The sequence below is a fragment of the Vulpes vulpes genome, chromosome 3 (genome assembly GCF_048418805.1).
Source record: "Vulpes vulpes isolate BD-2025 chromosome 3, VulVul3, whole genome shotgun sequence".
Taxonomy (NCBI): Eukaryota; Metazoa; Chordata; class Mammalia; order Carnivora; family Canidae; genus Vulpes; species Vulpes vulpes.
This window is the reverse complement of record NC_132782.1, coordinates 33,613,317-33,638,476: the sequence shown is the minus strand read 5'-3', so window position 1 is coordinate 33,638,476 and position 25,160 is coordinate 33,613,317. Positions and strand designations below refer to the sequence as shown.

At 40.6% G+C, this 25,160-nt stretch overlaps 1 protein-coding gene across 17 annotated transcripts in view; it reads right to left on the bottom strand.

Annotated features, from left to right (window-relative positions):
- TBL1XR1 (TBL1X/Y related 1) overlaps positions 1 to 25,160 on the bottom strand; it is a 166,829-nt gene that overhangs the window by 9,624 nt on the left and 132,045 nt on the right. For all 17 annotated transcript variants that reach the window (XM_072752170.1, XM_072752163.1, XM_072752155.1 and 14 more), the window contains 10 exons: positions 19,002 to 19,147; positions 16,657 to 16,879; positions 15,763 to 15,895; positions 15,087 to 15,228; positions 12,543 to 12,606; positions 12,355 to 12,452; positions 11,070 to 11,130; positions 3,940 to 4,061; positions 3,724 to 3,798; positions 7 to 134 (listed from right to left, as the gene is read on the bottom strand). In XM_072752170.1, the coding sequence (XP_072608271.1) occupies positions 7 to 134; positions 3,724 to 3,798; positions 3,940 to 4,061; positions 11,070 to 11,130; positions 12,355 to 12,452; positions 12,543 to 12,606; positions 15,087 to 15,228; positions 15,763 to 15,895; positions 16,657 to 16,822 (989 nt within the window). In that variant the 5' untranslated portion in view covers positions 16,823 to 16,879; positions 19,002 to 19,147. The remainder of the gene's footprint in view (positions 1 to 6; positions 135 to 3,723; positions 3,799 to 3,939; positions 4,062 to 11,069; positions 11,131 to 12,354; positions 12,453 to 12,542; positions 12,607 to 15,086; positions 15,229 to 15,762; positions 15,896 to 16,656; positions 16,880 to 19,001; positions 19,148 to 25,160) is intronic.

Here is a 25,160-nt window from a genome sequence, read left to right as displayed (position 1 = left end):
TATTACCTTGCTAACATAAGGTTGGCATTTGGATTATTTGTCCCTGGCCCTGTTGGACTCCATTTGATAGTATAAATTTCTTTATTATGTGCTTGCAAATCATGGACACAATTGTCTTGTTTCATACTCCATATCTGAGCAAAAAAGAAAAATGTATGTAATTATATTTTCTCACACAGAGGGTACATTTAAAATACTACTGTGCCAATCTAAAATATAAGCAGTATAATCAGAACAATGATTAGAGATCTAGGGAATATCTGCAAAGAAATTAAAATGTAGAATATATTTAATATTTATCTCTCTTTTAAAAATGACAAATTAGCTTTAAGTCCTTTCCAAATGCTCACTATTCTGAGCCCTCAAGACTGAATTGGCTGTAGTTCTAAAATTAACTTTGAGAGCTTCACATGGTATAAACTTCAACACTTAGTAAGTCCCTTGGGTAATGATCCTAAAATGTTTAAGGTAGTAGTTTTAACACTGTCCCTTAAATAAAAAATGTGCATTATGAATTCCTCTTAGGGTTTAGAATAAAAAAAAAATATGTTGTAACAGAGAAGGGCAAATAGATAAGCAACTTGCAAACAGTATATTCCTGTATGACACCAAAGCACAGGCAATAAAAACAAAACCAAAAAGGCAAAAGGGACTATATAAAATTAAAAAGCTGAGCAGCAAAGGGAACAATAAAAAGGCAATTGACAGAATGGGAGAAAACATATGCAAACCATGTATCTATAAAGGGTTAACACTGAAAATGCAGGAGGAACTCCTACAACTCAATTGCAAAATCCCTAAGAATCCAATTTAAAAGTGGGCAAACAGACTGTTCTTTTTTTTTTTTTTTAATTTTTATTTATTTATGATAGTCACAGAGATAGAGAGAGAGAGAGAGAGGCAGAGACACAGGCAAAGGGAGAAGCAGGCTCCATGCACCGAGAGCCCGACGTGGGATTCGATCCCCGGTCTCCAGGATCGCGCCCTGGGCCAAAGGCAGGCGCCAAACCGCTGCGCCACCCAGGGATCCCACAGACCGTTCTTCCAAAAAGATATGTGAATGGCCAATAGGTATATGAAAAGACGCTCAATGTTACTAGCCATAAGGGAAATGCAAATCAAAACTAGAATGAAATGTCATTTCACATCTATCAGAGAATTGCTATTATAAAATAAAAAAGACAATAAATGTTGTCAAGGATGAGGAGAAATTAGACCCCTTGTTGGTGGGAATGTAAAATAGTATATAGCCACCATGAAAACCAATACAGAGTTTACTCAAAAAAAAATAAAATAAAAAATAAAAACAGAACTACCATATTATCCAGCAATCCCACCTGTGTGTATTTATCAAAAAGAACTGAAATCAGGATCTTAAAAATGTTTGTACTCCCTGTTGGCTGTAGCATTAGTCACAGAAGTCAAGATGCAGAAAGCACCTCAGTGTCCATCGGTGCATGAATGGATAAAGAAAATGTGGTCTATACATACCATATACAACACAGTGTTTATTATTCAGCCTTAAAAAGAAAAAAAAAAAAAAAGGAAATCCTGAACTATGCCACAACACGGATGAATCTTAAGGACAAATGCTGCGTGGTTCCATTTACATGAGGTATATGAGAGTTGAACTCACAGAAGCCAAGAAAAGAATGGCAGCTGCCAAAGGCCAAGGGAAGAGGACAGGAAGGACCAGCTAATTGACAAGTGTAAAATTTCAGCTCTCTAGTTCTACTGTACAACATTGTGGCCATAAATAACAATACTGTGCCGTACACTTAAAAATCTGTTAAAAAAGAGCTCACGTTACCATTATAAAAGTTCCGAAAATGACTCATACAGAACAAATCATAAAATAGCAAAGGAATAAAGTTAAAATGAGTAGAGACTAAGTCTTACTTGAGTTGAAAAGATCTATGTATGGAGCTTTAAAATACGTATTACTGAGCAAAAACCAAGAGAAATATACACTCAGAGTATTTCTGGCAAAATCATTCAATAAAGACAAGGGGGTAAATCTCGCCCAACACACACACACACACCCCAAAATCCAACTGCCAACAACAAAAACTCCCCACAAAAATCAGGTCTGTTTCACTTGTCTGCAAGGAACCTAATAAGTGATAACAAAGCAAAACTGTAATGTGCTTGGATCCTAAACATTGATAACTCCAGGTCAATAACCCCCCAAAATACGTTTCAGACCTTTTTTCACTTGACCTTTCACTTTGACCTGCCACTGTGGACCGCTCCCATGCATCACCTCCCTTAAGATCTGAACACTTTCTTTCATTTGGGTCATTCCTTCTCAGTTTCCTTTTGGAAGCTCGCTCCTCTTGAGCTGGCAATTGTTGGGAGTTCCTTAAGACTTTCTGTTTCTAAGCTTCTCCTCCTCTCTTACTCTGTATTTTCACCCGCAACAGTTCCATCCAAGTTGGTGGCTTTAAATGACCACCCACTCGCAGAGAATTCCGAAATGTTTATGTCCAGGGAAGAGCTCTTGGAGCATCGGACCCACCTCACACTCCCACCTGCATGGCTCAAATCACTGTTCAGGTTTTGCATAACCTACTGACTCATGTTCCTTGATCTCAGAATTTGGCCCTGAGACACAATACAGACCCATCTCACTTCTGCTTTAAAGCTCTGACCTTTCATTGTTAGGACAAAAAGCTCTCTAATGGTTTCTACTTCAAACCTGTCTAACTGCAACTCAGTAGGCTCTCCAGCCACTGACCTTCTTCCATGTCCACATATGTGCCATACTCTGTTCCGGAAGGTTTTCACTTTACGAATGTAATGCACGTGCATGCAAAGTAAACTCAGAGACAAAAGCATTAAGAAAAGCCTTTTCACTAGCAATGTGTGCAAGGGAGCTCAGGCTTGAGAAAACCATGTATAACTAAATACACAGCAGGCAGGCATTTAAGGAAAAAACCTCACCAGGTTACCAAGGTTACATTTAGTCTGTCCATGGGAGGAAAAGCAGTTTTCCCTCATGATTATTTCATCTGTAAGGGTCATCAAATCTGCAGCCAGTGGCATTACAAAGTCAACCATAAAATTATTTTCAGGAGAGTTACTATGTTGCAGGAAAGGGCTCAAAGCTTCACTAATATCGGAGATAAATATTAGGCTGTTCTTCATCTCAAAATGCTTTTTTTCCCTCAATGTGAGGTGCACACGTGCAAGGTGGTAGTTTTGTCTCTAGTCACACTGACAAGAAAAACATAAATTCATGTCGAGCTGTGGATGCAGGCATGTCAACTAGACCCACTCAGCAACTAAGCAATGCTGTGCTACAGCCCAGCTTCCCAGCAAGGATGATATATATTCACACCACAGAATCAAATTAACACAATCCACAGAATTTCGGTAAAATCCATGAAGGCGACGAAGATCTGTCACTTGTCAAATTTTCACACGTGCAAATAAAACTTGAACCGCACCAGTATATGACCTTCGAGAAGTGCAGACAGCATGTTTCTTAGTGCCACAATTCCCACCAAGAGTTCTTTTTGCTATATCTAAACACTTGGAATACTAAGCAAAACAAATAAATAACGATTAACCTATTAAAAAGTAGAGTGAATCCTTAACCGCCTAATCCGGTTAAGGCGTTCAATGGACACTAGGACAGATGCTCTCAAGAATCTAAAAATGGCCAGAGCAGCCCTTCTTCAGCACACGGCCACTGCCACTTCACCCCACTGTTTCAATTACCTTCAAAGTCATGTCATCAGAACAGGAGGCCAGAAGATTGCCAGTTGGGTCCCATTTGATAGCATTTACTTCATTCTAAAGAGAACAGGGCACAGTCACATTTTCACGGTACAGACTGCGTTGCTCTTTGGACATTAAACACACATCCCTGAAAGCCACCTGCTGTATCACTTAGTCATCACAACCACTTTCAAGGGCGAAAAGAAGGTTACTCACCGTGTGTCCCTGGAATGTTTTGATAGGTCTGTCTTGTCCTAATTTACAGACATGAATGCACATATCTGTACTACAAGAAGCAAAGGTGTTGTTGCTCTGCCAATCAACATCCAGTGCTGGTGCTGAAAAGGAAAAGGGCTACAGGTTTGCGTTCATTCCACAAGCACTGAAAAAAACTAGGAGCTTTAGTTCTAAATCACGCTTGGGCATTTCAGTATGCTAATAGGAACTTAAACATCTTACTTTATGATCTTTAAAATACTAATTGAATTTTTTAAAATGATGATCTAAATATCACAAACACTAATAAATTTCAGTTCAGGTGTCTCTATGTGAGCCACAGCCTAAGGAAGTAACGCAGGAGGTGAGGGCTCCTGAGCGTTTGCTCCATGAAGTGCCAGGACTGGATCCTTAGTGTCGCGCTCGTAAACATTTAAACGTGATGTCATACTTCCTTTTATTTCTAAAATTCCTCGAGTATTTGATGGGCACGGGGGCTTCAGTCAGCCACTCCCTAACCGCTGGACCCCAAGCGAGTCATTTAACCTTTCATGCTGGTTTCCCCATCTATAAAAAGGGGGAATAAAACCTTTAGGCTTAGTACACAAGGATATTGTGAAGATCAAGGGAGAGGATGTGTGTGAAAAGTGCTTTGTAAATTGCAAGTTAGACAGACGTTATACTGAATAATTTCCATATCCACCCAACTGATAAGTGCAATATTGTATATGGTCGCAAATACATTTTCTTCTAAGTCATTCTTGTCAAATAACTGCTTAAAATCCGTGTCATTGAATTTAAAACCCTCAGACGCCCAAAAGCTGGCAGGCTATTAATACCCATGTTAGCTCTGATATGACTGGAGATTCTTCCCGTTTCCCCGGGCTGCAAGGTGCAAAGGCGCTCTATAATTAGGAACGCAGATAAGTAAGCGGGGTAAGCCACCCCGGACCTGGAGCGGCGGGGGGCCCGTGGCCCACCAGCCCAGTCGCTGTCATGTCTGTTCGGCTGCGGATCCAAGATGACACATGATCAAAAGGCCTAGGAGTGTGAACATCACACAAGACTCGGATTCTCGTATCCGTGTCACGAGGTGCTGGGAGTCCCTGGCTGCACTCACGGTCCCAGGTGGCAGCGGCCCTGTGCTCCCGGGGGGGCTGCACCAGCCCCGGCACGTCCTGCTCAGAGCCCAGGAGGAAAGTGGGGGCGGGGCTGGTGGTGAGGGCTACGAAGCACTCGGTAAGGCGGACCCCATTGAGGCCCACGGGAGGGGCGTGCCCGCCGCCCCACGGTGTGAATCCACGCGTAACGGTCACGGGCTGTCCACGCCACTCGGTGCCCGGCCGGCCGGCCCGCGGGCTGCTGCGGGAGCGTTCCCTGCCATCGGGGGCCCCGCCGCCCCCAAGCCCACGGGTGGCGCCCAGCGCGCGTGGCACGGAGCCGGGTTTGGGGGGGAAGAGGAAGGTTGAGACCCGGAGTGTGGGCTGTGTGCGGAGAGTACCCGGTACCCAGCCGGCCGAAGCCCACCTGCAGCCGCTGCGGGCGGACCGGCGTCACCTCGGGTGCAGGCCGGCGACTGTGCCGTGTGTGTCGCCTGCTTGCCCTCAGGGCCACGCTTGCCACCCTGCCCTGATAGCTCTGCACACGGACTCCGCATCCCGAGCCCACGGGGCTCCAGGCGGACACAGACCGTGAGAGCCATGGTCACGAGAAACAGAGAAGGCCGGCGCCTGTGCGCTCATCTCCCCGGAGCCGGGGCCTCGGGCAGCGGCCGCCGCCAGGGTGCCCGCAACGCCGGGCAGGCCACCTTCTCCGGCTCGAGCTCCCGCTGGGCAGCTGGCTCCTGCCTTCTCTAGAGGCCGGCTGTCTGCGGCTGTTCCCCTCCGACCCGGTTACCCACAGTCCTCTGGTTAGCACTCGTCCAACACCTCTGCAGCTGTTTCCTCCGATTAAATTCCCCCTTCTCGATTACCTGGTTTAGATCCTGTTTTCATGTCTGGAATCTCAGTAGCTACTAGGTTCATTTTGACATTACGTTACTATTACGTAAGATACCATTTCAAAAATAATTTTAACAAAATGTTTATTTGATAAATAGTTGATTCTAGTGTTAAGCATGTGTGTGTGTGGGGGGGGGGGGGGAAGCCTGCAAAATCTAATAAACTCAGAGAACAATTAAAGGTATGACAAAATGTCACAAGGAATGGTAAGTGTCTGTCATGATGTATCCGGATATTAATTTAGAGCTGTCCGCAGAATATGAGATGGGAGGCTGAGAAAAGAAGACATGGCATTCAAACAAATACACCATTAGGTTCAGAATGACACAAAAATAAACTGTGTGGCCCAGTGAAGCTAACGGGGGAAGCTGGGGAGTGCTCCAGCATGAGTTGTAGGATTTATGCTTTGTGATATCCCTGGCTCATAAAATACAATGGTTACAGGATTGGTATAATCGAAGAACACCTACCTCCTTACCTTTTGTTTACTCCTAAAATAAAATGAGTTTAGGTAATGCAGATTCATTAGGAAAGAAATACATCTCTATGGGGTGCCTGGCTGGCTCAGCTGGAAGAGCATGGGACTCTTGATCTCGGGGTTCTTAGTCTGAGCCCCGGGATGGGTGTAGAGATTACTTAATAAACTTAAAAAAAAAAAAAGAATTTACATCTCACAACAAAATGCATTTTTTATGTAAGTGATATGTGAGAGTTGTGTTCACTATTACTAGTCTCATTTTATACAAGATAAAAGAGACTAAAAAGAGTTCATTCATTTGCCTAGGGCTACAGTCCTTTAAAATCTTGGAGCTTAGATTCAAACTTTTGTGTCCTGCAATTTTTGATACGTTTTTGTTATCCTCTCCATCCTTCATAATTTAAAAAGGTAACAAATGAACTGAACCTATGTAGTAAGGAGAAAAAGGTATTTATTACTATTTGCATTTTTTAGAAACAGCTTTATTGAAATATAAATCACATACTTTAAAATTCTTTCATTTAAAGTATACAGTTTAATGGATTTGGGTATATTTAATAACTTTTAAACACTGTGGTCATATAGAACATAAAATGCCCTTCTACTAAGTGTACGATCACTGGTATTAATTACGTTCACGAGGTTGTGTGACCATCACCATCTTTGCTGTTTCATCATCCCCAGCAGATACTCGGTGGGTGTCACGCAGTAGCTGCCCCCGCCCCTGCCCCCGCTCCCCAGAGCCTCCAGCCTTTACTTCCTGTCTCTCTGAGCAGGTCTGTTCCAGGCAGGTAACAGGCAGACTCATCCTGTTTGTCCCTTTGTGCCTGCTTCATTTCACTTAGCGTGCTGCGTGTCAGGTTCACTAACGGTGACACTGTGTCACGACTCTTCCTCTTCAGGGCTGAATGACCATCTCGTGTGTGTGTACCGTGTTTTGTTTATCCGTTTGTCTGCTGATGGACACTGGCTTGTTCCCACCTTTGGGCTACTGGGGATAATGCTGCCCTGCACACTGACAAGGATGTGTTCAAGTTCTGCTTTCAAGTCTTCTGGATGTCTATACTGCTGGATAGCAGTGGTAATCCACTGCTGGATCATCACATGGTAATTCTACGTTAAGGTTTTTGAGGAACCATCATACTGTTTTCCACAGTGACTGTACCTTTCTACAAACCAACTGGCAAGGTGTAAGGGTCCTAATTTCTCCATATCCTCATGAACATTATTACTTCTTATCACCGTAGTAATGGGTATGAAATGGCCGCTTACTGTAACTCATCTATAATCATGACTTATGCTCTATGCAAGTGTGTATATGGGAGAAAATTTAGCACAATAATTAAAATATGGTAATTTAAAAAGCATGACAGACTTCCATTTCTGGTCAAGACGGGTTAATAGGGACCAAATTTCCCACTTGCCCAAAACAACCAGAAAACTTACAAAATATATGAAATAACAATTCAAGACCGTAGACACCAGGCAATTAAAGACAGTGGTTTCTGAGAAAATGAGAACCAATCAGCAGTGTGCCCTTATATCTGCCCAGGCTTACAATGTGGGGGGCAGGGGTGTGGAGGTGGAAAAAAAGTCCATGTTTTGGCACAGGGAAGAGGAATCTTTCTAGGCAGAGATCAGTGAATTTCCTGAAATGGAGAAACAAAGCTGAGATCCAGGAAGCCAAAGGGACTGGAATTAATAGGACAGATTACTGGAAAAGAGCTATGCACACAGAGATGTCACTACATAGTAATTGGAAGTAAGTTTATAGCACTAAATATCTATTTTAGACAAGCAGACAGGTCTCGAATCAGTGACCTCAACTACTGTATCAAGCCAAAGAAAAAAAAAAAGTAAAAAACGAGTGAATTAGATTGACACTGGAAGCATGATACATAAAAAAACAAATAATTTATGGAATTCATCAACATTAATAACTCCTGCTCTTTGAGGAATACTGTTAGAACAGTGCAAAGATGAGCCACAGACTGCAAAACAGCATTTGTAAGTACCTGATAAACTTGTTGTATCCAGAATACATAAAGAACTCACGACACTCAATAAGAAAACAATAAGTGAAAGATCCAAAGATTTGATCAGATACTTCACCAAGTAAGATCTACAGATGGTAAACAGCATATGACAAGATGCTCAACATCATTAGTCATTAGAAATACAAATTAAACCACAACAGGATACCAATACCCACATTAGAGTGGCTCCAATTAATGACACTGACCGCTTATCAAGTGCTACCAAGGACATGGAGGGACTACAATATCCATTGCTAGTGAAAATTTCCTGTATTGAAAATGTAAGCTTTGGAAAAACAGCTCAGCAGTTTATTAAGTTAAACATATACCTCCCATGTCATCTAGTTATTCTATTCTTAGGTATCTGCATGGGAGAAATGAAAGCCCAAGTCCACATATAGACTTGTACATGAACACTGATCGCAGTTTCATTTACAATAGCCAAAAAAAACAAAAAACAAAAAACAAAAAACTGGAAACAACCCAAATTTGCTTCAACCTGTGAATGGATAAACAAACTGTGGCACAGCCACACGGTGGAACACTACTCATTAATTAAGTGAAGCAGATGCAAAACAGTAACACGAGTGAAAGAAGCCAGGCCAAAAAAGTTTATAATATAAACTAATCTTACATGATATAAACTAATGGAAAGACCACAGGTGGTTGTCTAGGGGTGGAGGGGAGCGATCACAAAGGGGCAGGAGGAAACTTCGGAAGCTAACAGGTGTACTGTCTGTCTGAAGTACAGTGATGGTTTCAATGGTACATACTACATATGTCAAAACGTATCAACTTGTACAATTTAAGTATATATAGCTCATTTTATGACAATTATACCTCAATAAAGCTGTTTAAAAAAAAAACAAAAAACCAAAGAGCATGGCAAGAAAGCCTATCATGGGTAAAAAACTTATTTACTGCGAAAGGATTTCAATACCACCTACCCCCCTCAGGCTGTCCTCAGGACTAAATGGGATCACGTAAACCAAGAGCACCATGTCTGACCAAAGGCGGTGTACGTCATACGGTAGCTAGTGACAGTACCAAATGCTTATTTCGACTTTGCTTTACTCCTAGCAGTGAGGAGAAATTTTTGGGTGGAAGAGCCAGAGGCCTAAGAGAATTCTATCTGTGTGAGGACTAGAAACAAAGGTGAAAAGGAAGTAAAACAGGTAATCAAAACTGATGTGTAAATGCCTATTAATGTGGTAAGCTTTAATCAAGCTGAATTGTTTAACATGATGTTTGCACAATTGCGTTATCCAGATACTACACACCAGTCATTCTGTACCTTATTTGGTTTGTTTAGTCACACTAAATAGAAAAAGACAAAAAGCCAAAATGTCAGAAGCTGTTTCCATTTTAAAGGTGATGCCGAACCACTGGCTGTTTGTGAAAAGGATGTTACCAAAATTTTGAGAATAATCAGTTAATTTTAGTCAGCCTTCAAATCAAAACTCTTCCCAACTACAACAAAATCTTCCAAGAAGCAGTTAAATCAGGTAGTGGTAAAAATGCTGTTCTAACTTAGCTGACCGCTGAGAAACACAGGGCTCAGCGGTCTGACCTGCCCCCTTCCACATGCAGTTGAAATTCCACATATCACTTCTGACTCCCATAAAACTTAACTGCTAATAGCTTATTGTTGACTGGAAGCCTAACCATGAGCAGAAACAGTCAATTAACACATATTTTGTGTGTTATACAAATTTTACACTGTATTCTTATAATAAAGCTACAGAAAATATTAAGAAATAATAAAAAAGAAATTCACAGTAGTGCAGTTGTAGTTATTGGGGAAAAAACCATGTATATCAGTGGACCTGTACAGTTCAAAACTATGCTGGTCAAGGGTCAACTGTAGTTACTAGGTATCTTGTTCCAGTTTAATAATTATCACCAGGAAACTCCCTGAGAACAGCAGGAAGAGAGGGCAGGTACTGAAATCCAGCTGTGTCTACTCACCAGGTTGTTTGCCCTGGTGCATGACTCCGTACCAAGGAGGAAGGAGCACACTACCAGGGGAGGGGGGCCAGAATTATTCTATTTAAGTATCAAATTATTTTTTAAAAGAGAAGTCCATTTAAAGCACCAAAGTTCCAACAATGCTGGGAAAGCCCATTTTTTTATTTCATGTACATAGAAGGATTGATTTAGAAACATGAGTCCAAAATGAGAAATGACAACACCTGAATTTGTATGAGTTTATAAAGTTTATACAGTATTTCCATATATATATATTAGTTTTATCCTCATAACAAACAGGGATAATTATTATCCTTCATTTATAGATAGAGAAATGAGGCTCAGAAAGGTTAAATGACTTGCTCAGTCTTAAAGCTTGTTAAGTGGGGTGGAATTGCCATTCAAGCTTAGACCTCCTGATTCAAAGATCTATGTTCTTACCATTAGATAATACCAACCTAATTGCACTAGGCTGCAAATGGTTTTTTAATGGTACATTTCACAGAAAATGTTCGATGACCCCCTGACAATTAATGATCTCACTGATACTTGATATTTCAAGACTTTAAATGAATTATATGCCTTTAAAAAGCTTAATTAGAAAAACAGAAGAAAGCACCAGTTCTCATGTAAATTGTGAAGATTTACCTGAATGAAAGGGAAACTGTTGCTTGGCTTCACCGGTATGTGCATCCCAAATAATTGTAGTCTGAGATTGAAAAGAAAAATACATTAGGAGGTTAAAAGGAGCTCATCATAGGTGCATAAATGAGAAGCCTAACTATGTTAAAGCAATAGGAAATGTCAGAGTGAATTTAACTTTAAACATTTGCTTTAACCCCAATGGAACAAGGAGGGTATACTCTCACTTGGTGGGGGTGGGGATGGCTATTACGAGTTGCATTTTTCCCTGGTGAATTTTCATCAGTCAAATTACTTCAAACAATTATGAGTTGTCTCCAGAACACCAGAAATTATACTACATTGCTTAAGAAACTCAATTGCGATAATGTATTTAATGTAATTTTGGTTTTTAGCTTTTTTAGCCAGTGGGAGGCACATACTTGATTAATAAAGTCATCAACCAATCTCAGTATTAAGATTTTTAAAGCTCACATTTCCACACAAAAAGGCAGTTTGGATTTTGACAATACTTAAAGCAATGTTTTATATATTATATCCACGTATGATATATAAATCTGAATGGACATCTTCACAATTCCTTTAAACACCCTCCCATCACTGGGTTTTATAATTTTGGGGATGTAAGGTATTACACAGTGTCAGTGGGTTATTAATAGGACTTTTCCCTCCTATTCTTGGCCTCCTTTACTTTCCTTTCCCTCTCTAGTTTCATTTCTGACAATTCATTCAGTTAACTATGAGCATATACTTTCCAGGATTAAAATCATCTTAAACCTGTATTATTTTTGGGAGGTGTGGGATAAAGGGGATGACCTAAGAAAACGAAAGAGCACGGAGCCCATAGTTCCAACCTATCCATATTTTCCAGCCTCGTTAGGTGAAAAAAGCTGCGAAGAATCTGCGTTTTTTACATTTTCAATTAAGCACCAGGAGTTCGGCTAACAGACTGGCTCTAAGATTTCTCAAGGAATCATTCTGGAGCCATTTTTATAGCTGAGATAAACTAGAAACTGGGGAAGAGAAGCAGAGTACAAGAGATATGACATCCATGATTCCAGCAAAGATGAGTGGTCAAAAAGATAAAAGATAAATGACATTTTGATGAGTAATTTCAGGAATGAGCTGATAAAAAAATCTGAGAGCATTTCTACTATTATCATAAATTCATAACTGAATTTCCCATTTGTGGATGTTTCATTGTTTACGTGATCAGCAGGACAAAATACTACTTTCAGTTATACTGTGTAACACATCGACCTTCAGAAAATCTAGTTTAACATTCGCTTACCTTGTCTACTCCAGCACTGAGGATGAAATTTCCTTTCTTATTCCACTTTAATGCAAATATAGGGCCTTTATGCTGCCCCAAGGTGCTAGCAAGGTTACCTATTATTCAGAAAGAAAATCGTTAGAATTATCTCAAGCTTTATAACTCAGATCAACAACAACATAGAAAAAGAAAAATGCTTCATTTACCATCTTTAGTCCATATCCTGGCAAATCCATCATATGAACCAGTTGCTAGAAGTGTACCTTCGCTCTGTCAGAGAAACACACTTCCTTCAATTATATAATCCAGAAAGGGCATTTAATTGTTATTTGGCTATTTCATGTTTAAATCCTAGGGACAGCAGATCCTTGACCTTCTCTGCTTCAAAACTTCCCTTCTGCCTATTTGGGAACGCTACCGAAGAACTACAAAGCACCCTTCACTGCTGTGAAGCTGGGATTTAATCAGCACCTAGTCAGTGTGGTGGCCTTATATCCAAATCTCAAAAACGGCAGGAACTACTCTGGAGCAGGACCCACACCACTCTGATGCACACTAAGGTCTACAGTATTGTCATAGATGCACGTGGCTGAAAATGGGAGTAGGGCGGTGCACTAGGAAAGACACCCAAATCATCACCTTATAATGATTTTATAGAGTAAAAAGCAAAACCAGCTAAAACATCCTGTTATGGTTAGACGATTTTATATGGTCCTCCCTCTAAATCTTTTACTAAAGCCTAAATGAAGCTTGTATTGTGTGTGAGCCAAACAATATTGCCGTTTCAGATGATCAGATACTTAAATATCAGTGAATGTTTCTTTCCTTTGTTAATTTTCCCAATATGAAATCCTTACCAATTAAAAAAAAAAAAAAGAGCCAGAAAAGAGTGTAGGCTGATTTTATAGTTAATGAAGTGAGTACAAGTGCCTGGAACTACTTTACCGCAGGGAGAAATCCATAACCAATTTCTCTACTCTTACATTCCCTTGCTGTGCCTGGCCCTGATGAATGGTACAACAGAAGGACAGATCTATGGAAGTGCAAGCTACAGTGGGCATTCAACAGACTACTGCTGGGATTAGTGAACACTACTGAAGACACAGAATGAAGTCCTGCCTTACTCAGTGCCTTGTGGATGCTTTTTGGAAAGGGAAGTGAAAACAAGATCGCCTTTTTTCAGACCTCTCAAGCCAGTTAGCTGTACAGGTAAGGGAAAAACAAACAGATGCTGGTACTAGGGGATGTAGGTTCGGTCCTTCCAGAATCTGGTTCCACAGTTTCATCTGAAGAAGGAGCCATGTTGAAACCAAGAGCAACTTCCAGACTCTGCAGGATGAGAAGCTTCCTTTAAACTCCCGGCCCCCGAATGTCTTAGTTCATGGACCACCACAGTAGGAAAAGAATACTTTGAAGATAGCGTATCTCACAGGCTCTTGCATTAGTCATGGAAAAGAACCATTCATCAAGGATAATATTTTCCCGTTGGTGGAAGATTCAAATTCACAGTGAATAATGTATGTTTGAAAAGTCCACACTTCCACAAACTATAACTTGCAGTTCAGAATCACCAAGCTCAACAAACATTTGTTAACCATCCTTTTCACGGTAACCTGTAAATTTCATTAAGTTAAAATAAATGGTTTCTGAGCCAAACAGTATATGAGGGCAATAAGGCCTTTGACTTAAGATAGAATAAGGTCCCATGTTGAGAAGATAATTCTTAGTCCTGACTCTACAGGAATTTATTTCAGAAAAATTTCGTAAGAACTGAGAACTTTTGCTGGAGATACCGTTTTTAAAAAAGATCTCATTCATTGGAATGAGATTTGGATTTGGAAGATCCTTTGGAAAGTAGCACAAAAGTTGTTGGACAGGGGCTGGAGGAGGAAAGGGTGTTTGCTGAAGAAAGAACCACGAACCCCATGAAATGCTCAAGAATGCTAAAATTGTCTAAGATGTTTCTTAGACTTGGGAAGACAGGTAAAAAATGGATGCAAAGTCACAAGGAAGGAAAGAAGGCAACACGGAATAAAGGAAAATACACAGGAACTTTAAAAATGCTAATTTTCCACAAATCAATCATAGTTGGAAATGGAAACAAACAAAGCTGGTTATCATGTACTTGAAACCGACGGGTGAAGCTTTGTCAACGAGGAGCTCAAACTTTCTGGTGAGTCAGAGCACTAAAGGTATCTCTGAAAGATATGGAATGACACAGAGGATCAGCTAACTGTAAGATTCCCACAGCTACGGCAGAGCCTAGACTAATGGTCCCTAAAAGGCAGTCGGCAATGAAGTTTTCAGCAGTTCTGAGCAAAATGAGAAAAACAAGAACATGCTTTTATTTTGCAAATTTCTCTTACGCCTAGCAAAGGACTTCGCAGTTAAGGACTTAGTGTGTGCCAGTTGTTGATTTTCATCTATCACCCCATTTATGTACGTACCGTTACCACACCTCTACCTAACATTTGAGGAGCATGAAGTGCAGAGGGGCAACCGCCAGTCTGACAAAGGTTCTGCTGCAAGATCAACTGCAGAGCTGCAAGTCGAACCTAGGTCTGACTGCTGGAGGGCCAGCCTTTGATTTAATAGCATATTTGAGAATGGGGAGTCCTAGGTTGTCGTTCTTATTAGTGAAATTCAAAAAATATCTGAACAAATGGACAAACGCTGCTATTAGTCTGAGGTTCAGAGATGTTAAGTAGATTAGGAACTGTAGTCATCATGGATAATACAGTGATACTCACATTCCAATCTAGGGATGTCACATCCTTGTTGCTTGGGACATCTTGCCCTCCTTCTCGTATACAATGTCTAAGTACTAATTGTGTGGAGCCACTAGTGCTATTTTCACTAAGATTCCATATTCTTGCTGTTGAGTCTCCAGACCTAGAAAGTATGCAGTATATTTTAAATTGTCATGATATTCTCAAGTATCCCAGAATCAAAGCAACATATTTACATACTATTATTAATAAGGCAAATAAAAACTAGACTCTGGGGTTTCCATTTCCACTTAGTCTCCATTTTGGGGGCCCTCAGCACTTTTGAAGAAGCTTAATTAAAACTTCTAAGATTATGGGGGCACCTAGAGGGCACAGTTGGTTGAGCAACCGACTCTTCCTTCTGGCTCAGGTCATGATTTCACAGGTCCTGAGACCCAGCCCCAAGTCGGGCTCTGTACTCAGTGTGGGGGCTGCTTGAGATTCTCCCCCTCTCCATCGCCCCCTCCTGCTTGTGTGCGCGCCTTCTCTCTCAAATAAATATATCTTTTCAAAAAATAACTTAAGATTAAGTTATGAAGAAATAAAGATTTACTGAGACAAAAGGACCACAAAGAAGCAACAAAAACATGTCAGTAATGCTTTTATAAAATGTGTACTCGTTCAGTAGGATATTTAAGTCTCACATTAAGAAACATACCCCGATGCCAAGAGATCACTAACGGGGTTCCAGGCACAGATGAAAACTTCGGATTCGTGGCCCCGTAACACAACTGCTTTATTAGGAGGGATTTCAACATCCCCGTCCACTTCCATCATATCAGTATGATTATCTGTGTCATGAGAATCAAGTGGAAAATTCCGGTTAGGTATTATTATAACACCCTGAGGGGGAAAAATAATTCTTAACCAGCATTTTATACCTCCCTTGTGACATATAATGTAACTTAAAAAACAAAAACAAACAAACAAACAAAAAAAACTATGTCAGGTAATGGCAAAAATAATTATACAGCACTTGTCACACGAGAAGTAAATTCCTATCTTTAGTTACGTCTGACCCTACTATTTTTAAAAGATGTACGTGTGTGTGTGTGTGTGTGTGTGTGTGTGTTTGGGGTGACGAGGAGGCAGTGAGAAAGACTGCAAAAAGGTTAGAGCCAAACAAGGCTAAAATGATAAAATGATCTGAATTAAATATAGTCCATGCCAACACTATTCTGAATTTCTGCCAGTAGGGGTTGCTGATATCATTCATATAACATGAGAGTTGCCTTCCTATCTCCATGTCAGAGCTTTACTGGGTTAATGACTAGTATTACAAATTTTCTTTCGAAGTCAAGAGCAAACAACAAAATTTATCTTATAGTAGAAAATGGTTTCTAAATATTTAAAGAAGAAAATAAAATCCATGAAAGTAAATCTAGCTTTTTGGAGCTTCAGGAATAAAAATCTGAATTGTGATACAAGTTAAGGGAACAAGTTGGCATAAATGAAACAGACGATGTTACTTCAGTTTAGAAGATGACACATCTACACAAAGCAAAATACTTTTCCTGCAAAGGAATTTTTAGAAATTCTTATTTCAGCTCACTTGCTATAGTATGTGCTCCGTTCTCCTCCCCATTTGCTGTGTTTTCTCCATTTTTTGCAGACCCCTGTTGGTTTGTGGCGGCTGTGGAGGTGGCGGCAGCTGCGGCCTGCTGCTGTGCGAGCTTATCCCTGTAAGCTTGCTGTCTGGTCTGCACCACATCAGGCATTACGGCATCTATCAGCGACAGAGACTCTATTGGCCGACCATCGAACAAGGTACCATCCTGGAGGTGGAGAATTTTGAGGCAGAAAACACAAAAGAGACATACTTAGGGTGAATCAACGGCAAGGAGCTGCTGAAATTCTCCTTCTCACCTAGTTTATACTGGTGAGGATAAAGCCGAAATATTGAAAGGAATAGTGAAAAGTGGGCCCAGGTGATAAAAAGTTTATTAATTAGATCCCAAAATTCCGTCGGGGAAAAGCAATGAACAACACTAAGGAGTTCATGCAACAGGAAGAGAGGCTTGGGGCCACATTAGGATAAAAACTTTTTTACAACAAAAAACTTTTAAAATAGCTTTGTTTTAAGAGGACTTGGTGCATCTGGGTGGCTCAGGGGTTGAGCGTCTGCCTTCAGCTCAGGGCGTGACCCCAGGGTCCCAGGATCGAGTTCCGCACTGGGCTCCTCTCGAGCAGCCTGCTTCTCCCTCTGCCTGTCTCTCTCATGAATAAATAAATAAAATCTTAAAAAAACAAGGACTAAAAAATTTCTCGTAATTTGATTCAATATCAAAACAAGAAACAGACGTCAGATGCTCGGCCATCTGATCGTCTCATTCTGCTAACGACGAGACGGGAGCACTAAGGTTTAGAGGCAGACGTGCCGAAGTCCCAGGGCCAGGCCAGGCTCCTAGCTGGCGCTCTTCCTTGGTTACCTGAGGACCACCAGCACGGCCACCGCACCTGTAGTCTGTTAGAAACGGACAGTCAAACCTACAGAGTCGAAATCTCTGAGGGGCTCGGGAATCCCTGCTTTCACAAGCCCTCTCGGGTAGTTCTAGCACGCGAGCATTCGAGAAGTACCACCCTCACTCTGAGACGGGTGCTCTTTAATTTTATGGCTTTGCTGTAAGTTTCCAAAGCTCCTCCCATTGATATCAGGAGGCTCCAAGTTAATAAAAAGTTCTCCAGTGGCCACATGGAGACAGAACAAGTCAGAAACAGAAACTGGGAAAATGCACATGTAAGGCCCAACTCACTCAGGCTGCTCAAGGTGCACTAACCCAAGACCTACAGGGCGGTGATGGGGTTGCTCTGAGCTACAACAACACCACACACCTTTCTGAGCTGTCAGCTGCAATGGAGTATTTGAGGAGCTGGAGAATTTAATCTAAATACTTTATTTAATGCCAACACAGATACACCGTAGAGTACTACATTAAATCTATAAAATATGTATTTTTCAGATACCATGAGACTTTAACTCTGGCCACTGGTGGAGATTGTTTCTCATCCCCTGTGATAAAGGATAATCTGGGACAGAAAACACTAAAAGTCAATGAGGACACATTTAATTTAATATTAGTGGATTTTTCAGTTTTGGAGACGAAGAAACTTAAAAATAATGAAATCAGAATTAGAGTACTACATAATTATAATAATAAATACTGGTATAGAAACCACAGAGGTTTATTTAAAAAAAAAAACTTGCTAAAGTAAAGGGGAACATGTTAATCTCTGAAATGAAAATAAAGAGCTCCACGTATTATAAATCCTGATCACTTATGAAAATTTTCAGCTAGACCAAGGTTTGCAAACTTTTTCTGTGAAAGGCCAAACAGTAAATATCTAAGGCTCCGCAGAGCATAAGGTCTCTGTCACAACCATTCAATACTGCCACTGTAGCACAAAAGTAGCCGAGACAGTACATAAATGAAGGAGCGTGGCTGGGTTCCAATCCAGCAACGGGCAAACAGGCAGGATTTGGCTCATGGGTCATCGCTGGCCGGCACTGGAATTGTATAGGCAAAAGCATCAAGAGTTGGCTTTAATCATAACCTGCCTTCCAAAATCAGGTATAACCAAATAACCTGAGGTTTTGGGATTTTTCAGACTGCCAATTATGGTCTCCGTGTTCCACAGCACACTGTTGTTTTAAAGAAAACGGTTTCTTATTAGTTACTTATAAAACCATAGAAAGGGAAATAAATGAGAACCAATGGTTCTTGCAGCTGGGAGCCAGCAGGCCTTGCCTGTTCACCCTGACTGGGACACCAGGAACGCCACCCTTCAACTTTGTCAACCTAGGGAAGCTGAAGCCGGATAATGAACGAAGAGACAAGATATCAGATTTAAGGACAAATTTAAGAGTAAGACTTAGAATTTCAAATAAGGTTTCCTTACCTCATTAATACTAACTTCTGCCTCTACATACTGTAGACCTTTCTGGATGATAGAAATCAATGCAGCAGGTGGGACGAGGGCACCATTTATGTTAGACTGACTGATATGGCTTTCTATACCAAAGGTAAACGCTGAATGAGAAAATCCTAAAACCAAAAAAAAAAAAAAAAAAAAAAGATATAAGAATTTATTCTCCCAATGGCAACATGCTATTTAAAAGACACAAATGAAAGATCTCTGTTATCTTGCAAAGTCACAATCCATCCATTTGAAATCTCAGACTGTTAGCTAAGGTTAAATATGTTTTTAAACAAAAAATATAAAAATCCAAACATACTAACTTTTACATATTTTCCTTTTCACTTTAATCACAAAAAATATGATATAAAATTTCTAGTGCATATAAAATTTAGCTGTAATTTTCCTCAAAGAATAGCATCAAACTTTAAAACTGGGGGGAAGGGGGGAAAGAGTCTTTGGAAATCATGTGAGTCGACTGCTTCACTGAAGATAATTTAGACCAAGATAAATTAAAGTGACACTTAATATTTTTGTAGCATATTTAAATTTCTACATACAAATTGTCAAACAATGTATAAATCCAATGTTCTGCAGGTTTTTTTAAACTTAGGTAATAAGCAAACTAAAATCAACATAAATAACAAAAATTTTTACACTTAAGTCTCGTACGTAGGAGTTAAATGCAAAAAATTTTTACTAATTCTTTGCTACTTAGTAATAACCCATGTAAATGAAAGCTTTAGGAAATAAAAGTTAGCAAGTAAATATCCAGTTTCTAACAGCAATTCTTTAATTTTAATTTGAAACACTTAAACACAAAACACATAATAAAAAATTCTTTATGTTGGTCTTGCTTTGAAAGTCTAGTCCAAATTCAAAGGTAAAACTCTAGTAAAATGATAGATGCAAGTGCAGTTATTCTTCACTAAAACACCCATCAGAGCTTATCATTAAATAGTAACCGTCATTAACGTATTTTAAGCAATTTAATGGCACTGCATATTATGAAACATTAAGACACTTTCACACTAAGTAATCTAAATGAAAATGGGCTTGTGTCTTAAACTGATCTAACCCATGTCATAACTGTTATCCAGCCTATCCTAGTTTTCTAGGGCTCTGTCTTTCCGCATCTTGTGCTTCCACCTGAGGCTCCTTGTGGCACTTATAAACAGTCTAGAATAAAATACTATGGACTCCCCAAAAAAGCATGTGGCTAGGAAGTATTTTAATTGGTCAGCAGACAAAATACACCTCAGCTCCTCTTCCGCACGGCTCCTTCCTTCCCTCTTTGAGACACCTAGCCATTCCATTCCTGAAACCCACAGTGAGAGGTAAAAAGATGTTACTTTTAAGACGTTGACCTTGCCTCCTGGCAAGACCATTATCAAACACATTTCTGGTTTTCAGCTTAATCGGAGTTCTCAGAGATGGTTAAGAAACGGGGCAATGACTAAGAAACATGTCAAAGAAAACGCGTCATTCTGCACTGTCCCTGCAGGACGTACCCAGGACTAGTGGCTATGAGCAGGTTCCAGCCTGCCAGGGTAGAAGGCTACAACGTCTGGGGAGGATGGAGGGACGGTAAGAGGTAAGGCAGTGAAATCCACAGCGCTGAGGCTGGAGGGTCCCTGTGTCCAATTATATTCCCTTCCCTAAATAAATTCACAGTAAATTATAAACGGGAAAAAGGCTAAACAGCCAGTGGCTTAGAGACTTAGGAAAACTTCAAGATGGACAATACCACTGATGGAGGGCCTCCACAACGCACACATAGTTGGTTTTTTTTTTTTTTAATTTTATAATCTAAGCTAGCACATGGGGAAACAGCCACTAACAGAATAAGGATTTAAATCCTAGTTAGTTAGCATCCAGTGTAATATTAGCTCCAGGCGTACAAGACGGTGATTCAGCACGTCCACACGCACAGCACCCGTGCCCATCACGAGAGCGCTCCTTCACCCCCATCCCTGCACCCACCTGCCCTGTGGTAACCATCAGTTTTTTCTCTAGAGTTAAGAGTCTGTTTCTTGCTTTGTCTCGCTCCCTTTTTCCCCCTGCATTCATCTGTTCTGCTTCTTAAATCCCACATGAGTGAAATCATTTGGTATTTGTGTTTCTCTGACTTATTTCTTTCCATCTACGTTGTCGCAAATGGCAAGATTTCATCTTTTTATGGCTGAGCAATATTCCATGTATATACCACATTATTTTTAAGAGGATAAGGATTTAAATTCATTCAGAGACCACGGAGGTAACCACTGCATTCTGCTGCTCTTACTGAACAATTAAGTTAAAATATGGTCAAGGATAAAGCTAAGACTGAGTGAGTTCCTGTTTCCTAATAGAAAATAAAGGATTACATCATTGTTGTCTCAACTCAGAGTGTTATAAAGTGGTGTCAGTAGTGCATGAAACATTGAGACATCTTATTAGCAATGTTTCTTAAGCGTTCTGATTTTCATAAGCCTTACAAATTTTGGCAGAGTCTATGACTTCTGTACTCTCTAATTCATGAGTATAATTTAAATAATCAAAATCATCATATTTAGAGTTCAAGCTTATGTCCAAGAATATCCTAAGAGTTGCAGGCAGATGATGTCAATTTTGGACTGGCAGGCTATATATCCTGAATTTGTTCCGTCAGGAGTGTGAGAAAAGCTATCCCAGGTGCTTACATACATCTCAAGTTATCACACATGTGCTTACAATGTTCTCAAATAGTAAGAAAACTACTCTGAAGGGGTTTATTAGTGCATTGTTTTGACACTTCACATTAATGTCTACCCTAAAAAAGATCCACAATTAAAAATGCTCTGCTTCAATAAATGTTGAATTCAATCGTAATTTTTTATTTCTAGTCATAGTTGGCAGTTTAAAATCATTATTTTCAAAACTTCTTTTTTTATTCCCCTCCCCAACACTTCCGTTTTCCTTAGACACCTGACTTTTAACTTCATTATCCTTGAAAGTCATCCTAAGGCTCACCTCGGCCCCTGGTGCGCCCCCTGGTTTCCCAACTCCTAGCTGTCTGAGCTCTCTGGTCTCTGTCAGCAGCTTTCCTTTTCTGCTAGAACCTTGAGTTTAGTTCCCATCATCCACTGCCTTGGCCACACTACAGCTGGAGAATCACCTGTGCAACAAGACCAGTCACAATCCTCTTCTGGGCACTTTCAATGATCCCTTTGATCTTCCTAATAAAGGCCGAGCTTCTAAGTATGACACACAGTTACCTTGTCATCTCACCCTACCTACGTCTCCAGACTCATCTCCCCAATTCCACGCCCCCCCACACCTTTCTTCCCATTGCACATAAAATTCAAGTGATGGCCAATTAGGTAGCACTGTGAATATGCTATACTATCTCACGCCTTGGTACCCCGTGTGTTCCTGTTCTTTTCTCTCATCTGAATGGAGGGAAGTCCTTTTTTCACCACCTCAGAGGAGGGACCTTTCTCTGCACGCTAATCCTACAGTCTAAGTATGGTATTTACCACACTGGGTGGTTATCGCGCACGTGTGTGTGTGTGTGTGTGTGTGCAACTACTGGACTGGGCTACCCGAAGAAGAGTTTATGTCTCGTATATCTTTTTATTCTGGAAACCTAGAATGTGACCTAATTTAACTAATGCTCAATAAACATTTGTGAAATCTTCCTTGAAAAAACAAAAACAAAACTCAAACCAGGTCATGCCAAAAAATATTTCCATTTATCTGTAAATATATATTCAGGAAATACTTCTCAGGGACAGCTTTGGATTTACATCATAAAAGGCAAAAGGGGTTCACTTAAATCTGTGAGATGCTGAAGACTGACTTGACTGCTTAAGACAGTATCCCTTCTTTCCAGGAGTAGGAGCAAAACTGATACAAATATTACCTCTGTAATCAAGTACTCCACAAATTCGGTAGGGTGATTAAGATATGGGAGGTGAAAAAGAGATTCCAGAAAAGAATTAAGGCTAAAAACCATGAAGTTTAGTATACAGTAACTCAGGAATAAAGACAGGCAGTGGCGGGGGATGCATGGTAACAACTCATGAGACCGTGCATGGTTCCCACATAAGAAACAAGATCACAGAACAACTGTTTCCTACATATTGCTTATTTCAGGGAGTGCTTTGTTCCCTTGGGATGACAGGGGCTGTGTTTTCCGAGGTGTTAGGCCTCCAGAGCAAGCCAACTCTCCTTTCAAACAGACTACAAGAACATGAAAATGGGCCTTGAACATCAAGGCCATGGTACAAGGTGATGAACGACAACCTCACCGCCACACAAAGTGACACAGTCCAGAAGAAACATCTAATAATCCATCCAAGATCCTTTTTAAGTTTCAGGTAAAGCAAAAAACAAACAAACAGAAAATTATATCCCTGCCCTCATTACCACAAAATTCCTTGTCCCCAAATCCATTTCCAACTGTGTCCTCTAGACCCAGATTTTTGTTTATTCTAAAAAGTTCCGTATTTAAAGATTTTAGAAAAGGCGAAAAGGAGGAGCAAAAAATGCTATAGGCGATCTTGCATGTTGTTTTATAAAACAAGCAAACAAAAAAAAAAATGGACCACATGAGAAAGGAAAAAAATTACAGTAACAAACTCAAATTAACAACTAATATTTTTTATATTTTCTTTTTTCTTTACACACTGTTTTCCTACATCACAAATAACACACTGGGCTACACAATTCTGTGCTCTAATTTTGGACATTCTATATGGATTAAATTTTCTGAAATGACTTTATTATCATACTGTTCAGCCAATAAATGTGCTCAACTAGTAAATTATTCACCCCATTGATGGATAGTTTGGACTTTCTGAATGTTTACTACTTAGGAGGAATCTTACCTCAAATACCTACATGTATAGATAGGCTTCTGCCGTGTACGTATTTTTTTCTCCTTAGGATGGATTCCCTCAAAAATTGAGGGGGCATGAGCATTTTAAGAGTAGTTTTCATAACTGTGCAACTGCTTTGGCCTGAAATTGTGCAAATCTATAATGCCATCAGCAATTTATGTTCCCCTACACCCTTTATTTATGCTGGCTATTACTTAAAAAAATAAACAAGAGGATTACTAGTAAGACCAAACAAGTTCTCTATTTGGTAATCAAAGAACATTTGTCTTTTAACCAGTTATGTCAGAGGTAACGTGCGAATAGGAATGTTCCTCTATCAGCAAATAATAGCCATTCAGCTTGTAAAAGAGAAAAACTGATTTGGAAGCATAAGGGTTACCAGTACTTTTGACAAGCACCTGCCACTTATTATTAGTCACGTGGACAACAGCTGTATGTGACACATCAATGTCACGGCGTATTTTATTTGATTATCAAGCAAATTTTATGTATACTTGACCTGCACTTCCGTAGCTGACCAAATGCTCATGAAAAAGAAACAAAGACTCGGGGGCGGACACCTGGGATCCCGAGCGCTGCTCGCTGCAGGCCCCGGGGCCTCGTGACCCCCCTGCACCGGGCGGCTGTTCGAGACTGTTCAGCAGGCACCGGCATCGGTTACCCAGAGCTCACTGAGGCAACTACCCCGCCCTCTGCTTGCTGGCACCTTCTTAGCCACGGGAGGGGCTGATACCAAATCACTAACGGGGGGGAACCCAACCGGATAGGCTCTTCGGGGTTACAGACCCGAACCCTAACGTTGTCTGTATATCCTGCGAGCGTGTGGGGATTGCTCGGTAAGTGCGTGTGACTTTACAAACAAATACTGCAACATCTGAGGGAAGCCCCGCCTCAGAAGCAGTGCTGTAGCCAAGGCCCAGGTCCAGAGACGGTGAATGGCCCCGTCAGTCGACAGGGGAGAGGGGAGGGGGTGGGACGGGCAAGCCGATCCTTCAGGAACCAAATGCTTTAAACGTACGTAGATCATCACCTTCTCATAAATGGGGACTGGATGGCAAAGTGAACCTCAGTTCTAAAAACATGAGGATTTAAAAGTGACAGCATTCAGAATCACAATCCAGAAAACAGCTCAGGAACAAGGGCGTATTGTTTTTGCACTTTCCAGCCAGTCTTCAATCATAAAACGCAACTGTTTCACAGCTGTCCAATATTACGCAAACCATTACCCAAAATGCTATTGAGCTCTTAAACATGTAACAGAAAGTTTTATCTAGTATCA